Source organism: Amblyraja radiata, chromosome 4 (assembly GCF_010909765.2).
Source record: "Amblyraja radiata isolate CabotCenter1 chromosome 4, sAmbRad1.1.pri, whole genome shotgun sequence".
NCBI lineage: Eukaryota > Metazoa > Chordata > Chondrichthyes > Rajiformes > Rajidae > Amblyraja > Amblyraja radiata.
In genome coordinates this window covers 102,423,993-102,437,221 of record NC_045959.1, presented here as the reverse complement: position 1 = coordinate 102,437,221, position 13,229 = coordinate 102,423,993, and the positions used below count along the sequence as shown (strand labels likewise).

At 48.7% G+C, this 13,229-nt stretch overlaps 1 protein-coding gene across 1 annotated transcript in view; it reads right to left on the bottom strand.

The window, feature by feature from the left end:
- Positions 1-313: 313 nt before the first annotated feature.
- cdh17 (cadherin 17) overlaps positions 314-13,229 on the bottom strand; it is a 120,542-nt gene continuing 107,626 nt past the window's right edge. Inside the window, exons 17-18 of the mRNA XM_033020111.1 lie at positions 12,520-12,636; positions 314-1,361 (exon numbers count right to left, since the gene is read on the bottom strand). Coding sequence (XP_032876002.1) covers positions 1,249-1,361; positions 12,520-12,636 — 230 coding nt within the window. The 3' untranslated portion in view covers positions 314-1,248. The remainder of the gene's footprint in view (positions 1,362-12,519; positions 12,637-13,229) is intronic.

The window sequence follows — 13,229 nt, the reverse complement described above, 5'->3', positions numbered from 1 at the left end:
TTGTTTCATTTTTAATTTAAAACTCAACGGTACCTGCGCCTTGTTATTTCTTGTTTGTTTCCTTATCGCAGGGCCGTTAGTAGTCATGGCTACAACCGCCTGAGCTCACCTGTCAGAATGTTCCCGATCACCTGGATCTACGGTGGCGCAGCGGTAGAGTTGCTGCCTTACAACGCTTACAGCGCCAGAGACCCGGGTTCGATCCTGACTACGTGGCTCCTGGCTTGTCTGTCCGGAATTTGTACATTCTCCCCTTGAACTGCGTGGGTTTTCTCCGAGACCTTCGGTTTTCTCCCGCACGCCCAAAGACGTAAAAGTAAATTGTCCCTAGCGTGTGTAAGATAGCGGGGATCGCCGGTCGGTGCTGACTCGGTGGGCCGAAGGGCCTGTTTCCGCACTACATGTCTCTGAACCAAACTAAACTAAACTAAACCTCAGATCAGATCACCTATCAGGGTCAGAATGGTCACATATTGTGCGTGTGCGAAGGCTTTTTTAGCAAGTTCCTTACAAATCAAACATAAATCACATAAATCACAGAAGAAAAGTAAAAATCATTTCAAATTGTATCATTACATCATTGTAGTGACTTCATCAGAATGGAATTGATGCAAGGTGTGAAACAGTCATGTACAAAAGTAAACAGGCATTTTGTAAAAAAAAACTATAAATCCTTGATCATTTCATCTCCGAAGCCAAAAAGAAACAGAGATTTGAAGCCCCACGTCAGGATGAAGATTGCGTTCATTGAGAAATTTTCCCTGATTATTTAACAAATAAAGTATTTAAATGAACAATGACTGCTTTCTTTTTGGCAATGAAATATTTGGGGTACAGACCATTTCTCAATCCCAAATTAATTGATAATAAATTGTGCAGATCAGCGGAGCCGAACAAAACTCTAAAAAACCTGCATTGTCAGTCCGAATAAGATGGAAATTTAAACACTGGAAAATGACTCTTATGGGTAATATTCCAAGTATAATGTAATGATAATAACAGCAGAGGGTAATGTAATGATCGCACACAAAGCACACAACCCTACGCTCTTTTCAGGTCCTGTGAGATTCTATTCATAGATGTGTGCGCCATGGTAAAAATCGAAAGTTATTTTAGTGTTTCAAACTTGTTTGCACGGTAAAAAAGAATAATCCCTGGTTGAAGTTGTGACGGGGTCTTCAATAAGTTGGCAAGCTGACCCTGTGAGATCATTTCTTTCCCGTGGAGTGGACAGGTAAAAATCTGCCGTTATGCAGTCGTCAAGGGCTCAGCTTCCTTATTAGTAAGCTCCAGTCGATATGGATCGGTTTTTTCCTTCTTTTTCGGTTTCATTTTTAAAAACACAAACAAGAGGATCAAAGCTGTGGAGAGATTAATGAACACGTCAAATTACTTCTCCGCAGGCGCTTATAAAACTGTATATTTGTAACAGAAACAGTGTCGGACATGCACGGCTTGGGCCTTGATCAATGGGCAGGAGCCTCTGACAGTCCGCGGGCCGTCACCCTATCCCACGGCGACAGGCCCGGCCCGCCCGCCGCGGAACCGGGAAACCCGACCGGAGAGCGAAGCCGCCGCGCCCGGCCCCGAATGCATTTTATCCCTGGACGCATCACGGCCGGGTTTGGGAACAGCTCCATCCAAGGCCGCAAGATTTGTGGATGCAGCCCAGGCCATCGCACAAACCGACCTCCCTTCCGTCGACTCCATTCACACCTCACGCTGCCTCGGCAAGACCAGCAGCATAATCAAGGATGTGTCGCACCCTGGCCACTCCCTCTTCTCCCCTCTCCCATCGGGCAAAAGGTACAGAAGTGTGAAAACGCACACCTCCAGATTCAGGGACAGTTTCTTCCCAGCTGTCATCAGGCAACTGAACCATCCTACCACAACCAGGAGCAGTGCTGAACTACTATCTCCCTTTTTGATGACCCTCGGACTATCCTTGATCGGACTTTGCAAGCTTTACCTTGCACTAAACGTTATTCCCTTATCAATTACACAGTAAATGGCTCGATTGTAATCATGTATTGTCTTTACGCTGACTGGTCGGCACGCAACAAAAGCTTTTCACTGTACCTCGGTACACGTGACAATAAACTAAACTGAACTGAACTGAACTGTTCATGCCGGAGGACCGGAGAGGAGGGCGGAGGGAGACGGCGATGGCTGTGGATGCAGGAACAAAGGGACGGGAAGAAGAAACAGCCAAGGGGGGGGGTCTTACCTTCCGCACCCTCAATGTCGGCTGCGGGTGGCGCCCCCTGGTTTACGGAGGCTGAAGGTGGCCGGGTGAGAAAATGGACGACAGTTCACGGGACAATACGGGCGGAGGTGACGGCTGCAACGGGCCTCTATGGCGCCAAAACCTGGCGACTCTCTTGCATATGGACTCAGTGGGCTGTTTCTATACCTTCAGTACATAATCTCGGAACGCATTTACGTACGGCAATAATTCTAATGAACTGTATGCAAAAAAAGTTTTTCTTTGCACTTTAGAGATACAGCGTTGAAACAGGCCCACCAATCCGTGCCGACCAGCGATCACCCTGTACACTATCACTATCCTACAAACTAGGGGAAATTTCACAATTTTTACCGGCCAATTTGCCTACAAACCTGAAAATAGGCGCAAAATGCTGAAGTAATTCAACGGGACAGACAGCATCTCTGGAGAGCAAGAATGGGTGACGTTTCAGGTCGAGACCCTTCTTCGGTCTCGACCCGAAACGTCGTCCATTCCTTCTCTCCAGAGATGCATAGATACATAGATACATAGAAAATAGGTGCAGGAGTAGGCCATTTGGCCCTTCAGCAATATGATCATGGCTGATCATCCAACTCAGTATCCCGTACCTGCCTTCTCTCCATACCCCCTGATCCCTTTAGCCACAAGGGCCACATCTAACTCCCTCTTAAATATAGCCAATGAACTGGCCTCAACTACCCTCTGTGGCAGAGAGTTCCAGAGATTCACCACTCTGTGTGAAAAATGTTTTTCTCATTTCGGTCTTAAAGGATTTTCCCTTATCCTTAAGCTGTGACCCCTTGTCCTGGACTTCCCCAACATCGGGAACAATCTTCCTACATCTAGCCTGTCCAACCCCTTAAGAATTTTGTAAGTTTCTATAAGATCCCCCCTCAATCTCCTAAATTCTAACGAGTATAAGCCGAGTCTATCCAGTCTTTCTTCATATGAAAGTCCTGACATCCCAGGAATCAGTCTGGTGAACCTTCTCTGCACTGCCTCTATGGCAATAATGTCCTTCCTCAAATTAGGAGACCAAAACTGTACGCAATACTCCAGGTGTGGTCTCACCAAGACCCTGTACAACTGCAGTAGAACCTCCCTGTTCCTATACTCAAATCATTTTGCTATGAAAGCTAACATACCATTTGCTTTCTTCTACTACTGCACCTGCATGCCTACTTTCAATGACTGCGGTACCATGACACCCAGGTCTCGTTGCATCTCCCCTTTTCCTAATCGGCCACCATGCAGTCTACTTTCCTGTTCTTGCCACCAAAGTGGATAACCTCAGATTTATCCACATTATACTGCATCTGCCATGCATTTGCCCACTCACCCAGCCTATCCAAGCCACCTTGCAGCCTCCTAGCATCCTCCTCACAGCTAACACTGCCCCCCAGCTTTGTGTCATCCGCAAACTTGGAGATGTTGCTTTCAATTCCCTCCAAATCATTAATGTATATTGTAAATAGCTGGGGTCCCAGCACTGAGCCTTGCGGTACCCCACTAGTCACTGCCTGCCATTGTGAAAAGGACCCGTTTACTCCTACTCTTTGCTTCCTATCTGCCAGCCAGTTCTCTATCCACATCAATACTGAACCCCCAATACCGTGTGCTTTAAGTTTGCATACTAATCTCTTATATGGGACCTTGAATGCCTTCTGAAAGTCCAAATATAACACATCCACCGGTTCTCCCTTATCCACTCTACTAGTTACATCCTCGAAAAATTCTATAAGATTCGTCAGACATGATTTACCTTTCGTAAATCCATGCTGACTTTGTCCAATGATTTCACCACTTTCCAAATGTGCTGCTATCCCATCTTTAATAACTGACTCCAGCAGTTTCCCCACTACCGACGTTAGACTAACTGGTCTGTAATTCCCCGTTTTCTCTCTCCCTCCCTTTTTAAAAAGTGGGGTTACGTTAGCTACCCTCCAATCCTCAGGAACTACTCCAGAATCTAAAGAGTTTTGAAAAATTATAACTAATGCATCCACTATTTCTGGAGCTACTTCCTTAAGTACTCTGGGATGCAGCCTATCTGGCCCTGGGGATTTATCGGCCTTTAATCCATTCGATTTACCCAACACCACTTCCCGACTAACCTGGATTTCACTCAGTTCCTCCATCTCTTTCGACCCACGGTCCCCTGCTTTTTCCGGCAGATTATTTATGTCTTCCTTAGTGAAGACAGAACCAAAGCAGTCTGCCATGCCCTTGTTCCCCATGATCAATTCACCTGTTTCTGACTGCAATGGACCGACATTTGTTTTAACTAAACTGTTTCTCTTCACATATCTATAAAAGTTTCCTGACAATTTTCTTTCATAATCTATTTTCCCTTTCATAATTAAGCCCTTTGTCCTCTTCTGCTGGACTCTGAATTTCTCCCAGTCCTCTGGTAGGCTGCTTTTTCTGGCTAATTTGTATATCTTTTGTTTTCATACTATCCCTGATTTCCCTTGTTATCCACAGATGCACTACATTCCCTGATTTATTGTTTTGCCAAACTGGGATGAACAATTGTTGTAGTTCATCCATGCAGAACCCTTGTTTCTGAATTAACTATGTCACTCTCCATCCTAATGAAGAACTCAACCATATTATGGTCACTCTTGCCAAAGGGGCCACGCACAACAAGACTGCTAACTAACCCTTCCTCATTACTCAATACCCAGTCTAGAATAGCCTGCTCTTTCGTTGGTTCCTCTACATGTTGGTTTAAAAAACTATCCCGCATACATTCTGTAGATTGGTTTATGAATGCAACCAAGCATATATATCTTAGCATCACTAATCCCGCCTCACTGTATCATTTATACTAACACCCACTTCTCCCGCTACGCAGTTCAGTAGCAGGCTATATTAAAGACTATCTTGAAGTTACACGTGTGTAATGTCTCATTTACATGGTGTCAGATAAGAGACAACTCGCGTCTCCTGTTTACTGATTTTTATTTCTTTCATTAAGTGTTCATTTTCATTTTGTCGATGGCTTCTTCCTGCCGGAAGCCTGCCCAGCTCATCTTCGATTCGGATATCGCGGAGCGCTGGGCTACTTTTGAATTGGACTACCGCCACTACATGAACATCGCTCATCGCAATGAACCAGACGAAGTTAAAGCCTCTCTTCTACCCAACCTTGCCGGCCCAGATGCCATGAGAAGAGCGAGAACTTTCCAGTACTCCCCAGCGGTCCTGGGTGCCGACAATCAGGTACTGATACCCATAGAATCAGCCGACGACCCGAATGTCCTGTTACGCAAATTCAGGGAGATTTGCGACCTGCCCTCTAATCACATTTTAGAAAGGGCGCGATTCTTTACTCGCAAACAGTTGCCAGACGAACCTGTTGAGAGCTTTATCGCTGACTTGCGTTATTTAGGCCAGAGGTGCCGATTCGAAGCCATGACTGTCCAGTTGACCAGAGACATTTTGGTGACAGGGATGCTCGATCAAAAGCTGAGATCTGAGCTCCTTCGCAAACCCAATCTGACCTTAGACGAAGCCGCACACGCCTGCAGAATGGCAGAGGGCATTGACCCACCAAACAGTCAGCGCGATTCAGACACCAAATCAATGAATCTGACTGGGTTCAATAGACCGCGGGCTCGAACGGAGAATGCAAAGTTTATGTCCCGGGCCAACCCTGCATCTAGTAGTGAGCCCCCCATGAAGTGCCCAAACTGCAACTATCTGCACTCCAGGCAGTCGCCCTGTCCTGCCTACGGAAAGGCCTGTAACTATTGTAAGAAAATGAACCATTTCTCTGCTGCCTGTCGTTCTCGTGGGAAAGTTCCCCCAGGTTCCAGACCTAACCTAAACATGCTGATGCAGGTCGATAACAAATACGGCTCCCCGTCCTTGCTCGGCGCTGCCCACGATGCCGATCCAATTAATTCGCAAGGGGAGGCAAGTGTGTACTCACTCCTTCATGCACCTGGCCGACTACCCGATCCAACTGTTCTGATAACTGTCAACAATTTCGACTTTCATGCTAGCTCGACACGGGGGCGAAAGTGAACGTAATGTCAATAAGCCTTTTCAACAAGATAAGGAATAATGAGCTCATGATTGCAGACCGCTCCACTCTGCATGCCTATGGGGGCGAGGTGCTGATACCGCTGGGAAGAGCAACTTTCACTTGCGTGCTGAAAAAGACAACGCGCGCTTTGACCTTCTACGTTTTGAACTCTAACTCTGTGACTTTGCTGGGCAACCAGGCGTGCCAGGATCTGGGACTGGTGTTGTTCGACAAAACTGTCCACAAATTGCTACTATCGATGGACCCGATAAAGGAATACCCTGATCTGTTTGATGACAAACTGGGCAAGCTGCCCGTCACCTACAAAATATCTACCGACCCGAAGGTAGCGTCCGTTATTCGTGCACCACACCGTGTGTCGCACGCCATGAAGGACAAAGTTGAGTCCATGCTAGACAACATGGTCTCCATGGGTGTGCTAGAAGCGGGCAGCGAGCCCACCGAGTGGGTGTCTACCATGGTTGCCACATTAAAAAAGGATAAGAATGAAATTCGTGTGTGCATCAACCCAAAAGGCTTGAACCTTGCCATCAGGCGCCCTCACTATCCCATGAGGACAGTTGAGGATGTTGCAGCACAGGTCGTGCAGGCCACCATCTTCTCTGTCCTCGATGCGAAGAGCTCGTTCTGGCAGATACCGCTGGACAAAGAGTCATCAGACCTCACCACGTTTTCAACACCGTTTGGCAGATTCAAGTTTCTGCAAATGCCATTCGGCATCAATTCTGCCAGTGAAGTGTTTCAGAGGACCATGGAGCAGCTTCTCGCTGGCCTACCATGCGCTATCATCGTTGCCGATATCCTGGTCTACGGCAAAGACGTGATAGAGCACGACCAAAACCTACGGTGCGTCCTTGAGCCGGCTCGCCAGATCAACCTCAAGCTCAACCCCAATAAGTGCAAGTTCCGGGTCTCCGAGGTCACATACGTTGGTCACGTATTCACTCCCGCCGGACTCAAGCCCGACCCACAGAAAGCTGCTGCCATCACTGAGATGCAGGCCCCCACCGACGTGCTTGGCCTGCAGCGCTTCCTGGGTATGGTGAACTATCTTGGTAAATTCATACCAAACCTCAGTAAATTGAGCTCGCCCCTGCAACAACTGACTAGAAAGAACACCGTTTGGTCCTGGTTCCCGCAGCACCAACAGGCTTTCAATGCTTTAAAGTCCAAGCTGACCAGTGCTCCAACTCTGACATGTTTCGATTTGAAACGCCCTGTAACTGTCACCTGTGATGCCTCACGATTCGGGCTCGGTGCAGCCTGCCTACAGCCTTCTGCCGATGGTACCCTGCTTCCTGTTTCCTATGCCTCCCGTACCATGACCGACACGGAACAACGCTACACGCAGATCGAGAAAGAGCTGCTTGCTGTCGTTTTCGCCTGCTCTAAGTTCAAGGACTTTGTCTTTGGGAACACTTTCACGGTCGAAACGGACCACCAGCCACTGGTGACGATCCTGAACAGACCCATCCACGCCGCACCTGCTCGACTGCAACGCATGATGATGCAGCTCCAACGTTTTGACTTCACCCTCGTTTATAAAAAAGGTACTGACATGCACGTTGCCGACACCCTCTCCCGTGCACCTCGAGCGTCCTGTGACCGCCACCCCCATGAACGGGAAGACCTTCTGGTACTCGGCGTTGACTTCGTTCCCACTAAACAACTACAGTGCCTAGCCGAACATACTGCCCCGACCCCACTCTCCAAAGACTGTCATCAGTGATTAAAGGGGGTTGGCCAGACAAGCGCGCTAGCGCTCCAGCAGAGACACAGCCGTTCTTTCTAGTCCGCGACGAACTGGTCATACAGGACGGCGTTATAGTCAAGGGCCACAAAGTCGTGATCCCTTCATCGTTTTACGACAAATACTACTGTGAGGCACACAGCGGTCACCCGGGAGTCGATGCTACACTCGCCCACGCACAGAGCCGATTCTACTGGCTGGGAATGGCCAAATACATACGAGACCGTGTCTCGCCTTGCCCCACCTGCAACAGTCTCGCACCCCACCAGCAGAGGCAGCCCCTACTGCTACAGCCTGCACCAGCCCTGGCCTGGACTTCGATGGCAGCTGACATTTTCGAGTGGCGCGGTAAGCACTACCTCGTCCTTGCAGACTCGTTCTCCAACTGGTTTGAAATAGAACTCCTGACCTCCCTCATGTCTGAAATGGTCATCCGCAAGCTGCGGAAACACTTTTCTACATTCGGTTCACCTGTCCGTCTGCAGACCGACAATGGTAGACAGTTTACCAGCCACGAGTTTAAGCTCTTTGCCAACCGATGGAACTTCGACCACGTTACGAGCAGCCCTGAGTACCCGCAGAGTAACGGTCCTTGCTGAGCGCGCTGTCAGGAGCGCTAAACAACTGATGAAGCAAGCGCAGCCTGGCGAATTCGGACTTTTACCTTGATCTGCTGAACCTCAGGAATATAGCCAGAGACGCAACCCTGGGATCACCAGCCCAGCGGCTTATGTCCAGAACGACACGACCACCGATTCCGATTGCCTCAGCACAAGCTGATACCTCGTGTGCTGGAGGCCTGCCTCCATCCAAACGCGCATTCAGGAGAAGCACGATATTCAGAAACGGTCACACGACAGGTCGTGCAAACCCCTCATGCCTCTGCTGCCGGGACAGGTTGTTTGTCTACAAACTGCGAGTGGATATTCCCCCCTGGCCACCGTGGTTGGCACAGCTGACGCGCCTCGATCTTACCTTGTGGACTATGAAGGGACAGTTTACCGCAGAAGTCGTCAACACCTGTTGGCTGTGCAGGAACCCCGTCCGCCGCCAGCTGGTCCCTACGCTCCACCACTTCTGTTCCCGCCGTCTGCTGCAGATCCAGTTACCAGCCCCTGCACGTCCCCCACCCCTCGCATATTCCGTTCTCCTCTGCGTGGCGCGGCTATCACTAACCGCAGATTCACCCCTCCTGTTTGTGTATCCGCCCAGCCGCCTCCAGCCTACTCCACGTCCTTCTTGCCTCCGGTCCTGTCGCCGCCCTCTAATCTTTCCGATGATGGGGGGGAGGGTTTGGTCCGTACGCATTCGAGCCATGTCAGTAAACCGCCTGTTAGATATGGTGATTTTGTTTAACTTTAATGGCACGGGTACCCACCATACTCAATCTTCTAAGGGGAAGGATGTAGATTGGTTTATGAATGCAATCAATCATATATCTTAGCATCACTAATCCCGCCTCACTGTATCATTTATACTAACACCCACTTCTCCCGCTACGCAGTTCAGTAGCAGGCTGGAGCCAGTGACTACTAATATGTTGTTAAGTCTGAATGTATATTAAAGACTATCTTGAAGTTACACGTGTGTAATGTCTCATTTACAGATACTATCCTTGATTTCCCTTGTTATCCACGGATGCACTACTTTCCCTGATTTATTCTTTTGCCAAACTGGGATGAACAATTTTTGTAGTTCATCCATGCAGTTTTTAAATGCCTTCCATTGCATATCCACCGTCAACCCTTTTAGAATTAATTGCCAGTCAATCTTGGCCAATTCACGTCTCATACCCTCAAAGTTACCTTTCTTTAAGTTCAGAACCATTGTTTCTGAATTAACAATGTCACTCTCCATCCTAATGAAGAAATCAACCATATTATGGTCACTCTTGCCCAAGGGGGCACGCACAACAAGACTGCTAACTAACCTTTCCTCATTACTCAATACCCAGTCTAGAATAGCCTGCTCTCTCGTTGGTTCCTCTACATGTTGGTTTAGAAAACTATCCCGCATACATTCCAAGAAATCCTCTTCCTCAGCACCCCTGCCAATTTGATTCACCCAATCTATATGAAGATTGAACTCACCCATTATAACTGTTTTACCTTTGTTGCACGCATTTCTAATTTGCTGTTTGACGCCATCCCCAACTTCACTACTACTGTTAGGTGGCCTGTACACAACACCCACTAGCGTTTTCTGTCCCTTAGTGTTTCACAGCTCTACCCATATCGATTCCACATCCTCCAAGCTAATGTCCTTCCTTTCCATTGCGTTAATCTGCTCTCTAACCAGCAACGCTACCCCACCTCCTTTTCCTTTCTGTCTATCCCTCCTGAATATTGAATATCCCTGGATGTTCAGCTCCCAGCCTTGGTCACCCTGGAGTCATGTCTCCGTGATCCCAACTATATCATAATCATTAATAGCTATCTGCACATTCAACTCATCCACATTATTACGAATGCTCCTTGCATTGAGACACAAAGCCTTCAGGCTTGTTTTTACAATTATGTTGAAAAGTGGCCCTTTTTGATTTTTGCCCTGGATTTGTCTGCCTGCCACTTTTACTTTTCACCTTGCTACCTATTGCTTCCACCCCAATTTTACACCCCTCTGTCTCTCTGCTCACCCATTTAAGAACCCCACCACCTCTTATTCTCTGTTTATTATTGTTTTCTTCTTTCCCCCTACATGTTGAGTCTGAGTGCTTTCCTTCTCTGCCTCCTGCCTCACACACTGTCTACTAGCTTTCTCTATTTGAGTCCCTCCCCCCAACCGTTCTAGTTTAAAGTCTCCCCAGTAGCCTTTGCAAATCTCCCCGCCAGGATATTGGTCACCCTCGGGTTCAAGTGCAACCCGTCCTTTTTGTACAGGTCGCACCTTCCACAAAAGAGGTCCCAATGATCCAGAAATTTGAATCCCTGCCCTCTGCACCAGTCCTTCAGCCACGCATTTATCCTCCACCTCGCTCCATTCCTACTCTCACTGTCGCGTGGCACAGGCAGTAATCCCGAGATTGTTACCTTTGCGGTCCTTCTCTTTAACTCCCCTCCTAACTCCCTAAATTCTCCTTTCAGGACCTCTTCATTTTTTCTACCTATGTCATTGGTACCTATATGCACCACGACCTCGGGCTCCTCTCCCTCCCATTTCAGGATATCTTGGACACGTTCAGACACATCCCAGACCCTGGCACCAGGGAGGCAAACTACCATCCGGGTCTCCCGACTGCATCCACAGAATCGCCTGTCTGACCCCCTAACTATAGTCCCCTATTACTAATGCCCTCCTCTTCTTTTCCTTACCCTTCTGAGCAACAGGACTGGTCTCTGTACCGGAGGCCCGGCCGCTGTCACTACCCCCAGGTAGGCTGTCCCCCCCAACAGTACTCAAACAGGAGTACTTATTGTCAAGGTGTACAGCCACCGGGGTACTCTCTAGTCCCTGCCCCTTGCCCCTCCTAACCGTGACCCACTTGCCTGCCGCCTGTGGTCTTGGAGTGACCACCTCTCTGTAACTCCTCTCTATGACTTCCTCGCTCTCCCTGACCAGCTGCTGCTCCAGGTTCCTAATATGGTCCCTTAGGAGCCCCATCTCGACGCACCTGGCGCAGATGTGGACGTCTGTAAGGCTGTCAGGTTCCTTGATCTCCCACATCTGACATCCAGAACAGTAAACTGCCCTGGAACTCATACTCCCCTCTTACCTAGGATACAATACAATACAAACTGCCACAATACAATCAGCAGGGATCTGACTCCAAATCAGCTCCCTCTTGTCAGCTTCCACCAATCAGCGGCTTCCTCAAGGCCACTTGTTTTTGAAGTGCGAGCGGAACTTGGAACGTTGCAGATTTGGGTTCCTCTCCTCCCTCGGCGACCTCTCCAACGGCTCTCGGGCCTCTGTAAGCAACAAGCCCCGCGCTCGGGTTTTAACCCTACCGCTCGGGTGTAGCTCCTCCCTCGGCGACCTCTCCAACGGCTCTCGGGCCTCTGTAAGCAACAAGCCCCGCGCTCGGGTTTTATCCCTACCGCTCGGGTGTAGCTCCTCCCTCGGCGACCTCTCCAACGGCTCTCGGGCCTCTGTAAGCAACAAGCCCCGCGCTCGGGTTTTAACCCTACCGCTCGGGTGTAGCTCCTCCCTCGGCGACCTCTCCAACGGCTCTCGGGCCACTCCCGAGATGCTGCCTGTCCCGCTGAGTTACTCCAGCATTTTGTATCTATCTTCGATTTAAACCAGCGTCTACAGTTCTTTCCTACACAACCTACAAACCTGCACGTCTTTGGAGTGTGGGAGGAGACCGGTGCACCCGGGGAAAACCCACGCAGTCGCAGGGAGAACGTACAAACTCCGTACAGACAGCACCCATAGTCAGGATCAAACCTGGCCACCGTGCTGCTCTGCCAATGTACCTTGGTACATGTGGTAAATAAAAAAAACATTGAACCATTGAACACTCACCTATAAGAGCGGCCGTTCCAAGGAGTACTCCAACTGCAAGTCCAACTTTGGAATAAGAGGAATCATTTTCCACGGGAATGAAGCACACTTTGTTGTCTGTGCACTTGCACACTTGAACTAAGGAGGAAAACAAAGAGACTCATTGAAGATATACATGATGTAAGACCGATAAGAAAGCGCCGATTGAGGACCTCCGAGTGTGTTCGACCATGCCGACGAGAGGGCCTGTACATCCGGCCGTCCGTAGCGGCGACTAAGGAGGGTTTATGGCCCCGACCACGGGTGAACAAGGAGGAGGACTGACTGAACTTTGTGCCTTCCACCACAGTGAAGAATGCTGTGGTGGATGTTTGTGTGTTCTTCTTTAATTGTACAACCGCTGGCAAGTTCATTTCACTGTATGTGTACGTGACGAATAAAACTGACTACTGACTATGGACTATTGTCTAAGACCAATAATAGGTCATTAAATTCCCAAATCGTAGAAACATAGAAACACAGAAAATAGTTGCAGGAGTAGGCCATTCAGCCCTTCGAACCAGCACCGCCATTCAATGTGATCATGGCTGATCATCCAAAATCAGTACCTCATTCCTGCTTTTTCCCCCCCATATCCCTTGATTCCATTAGCCCTAAGAGCTAAATATAACTCTCATCTTGAAAGCATCTCTCTTGAAAAAAATCGACGTTGTTACTTTGAGCGAGGAGAT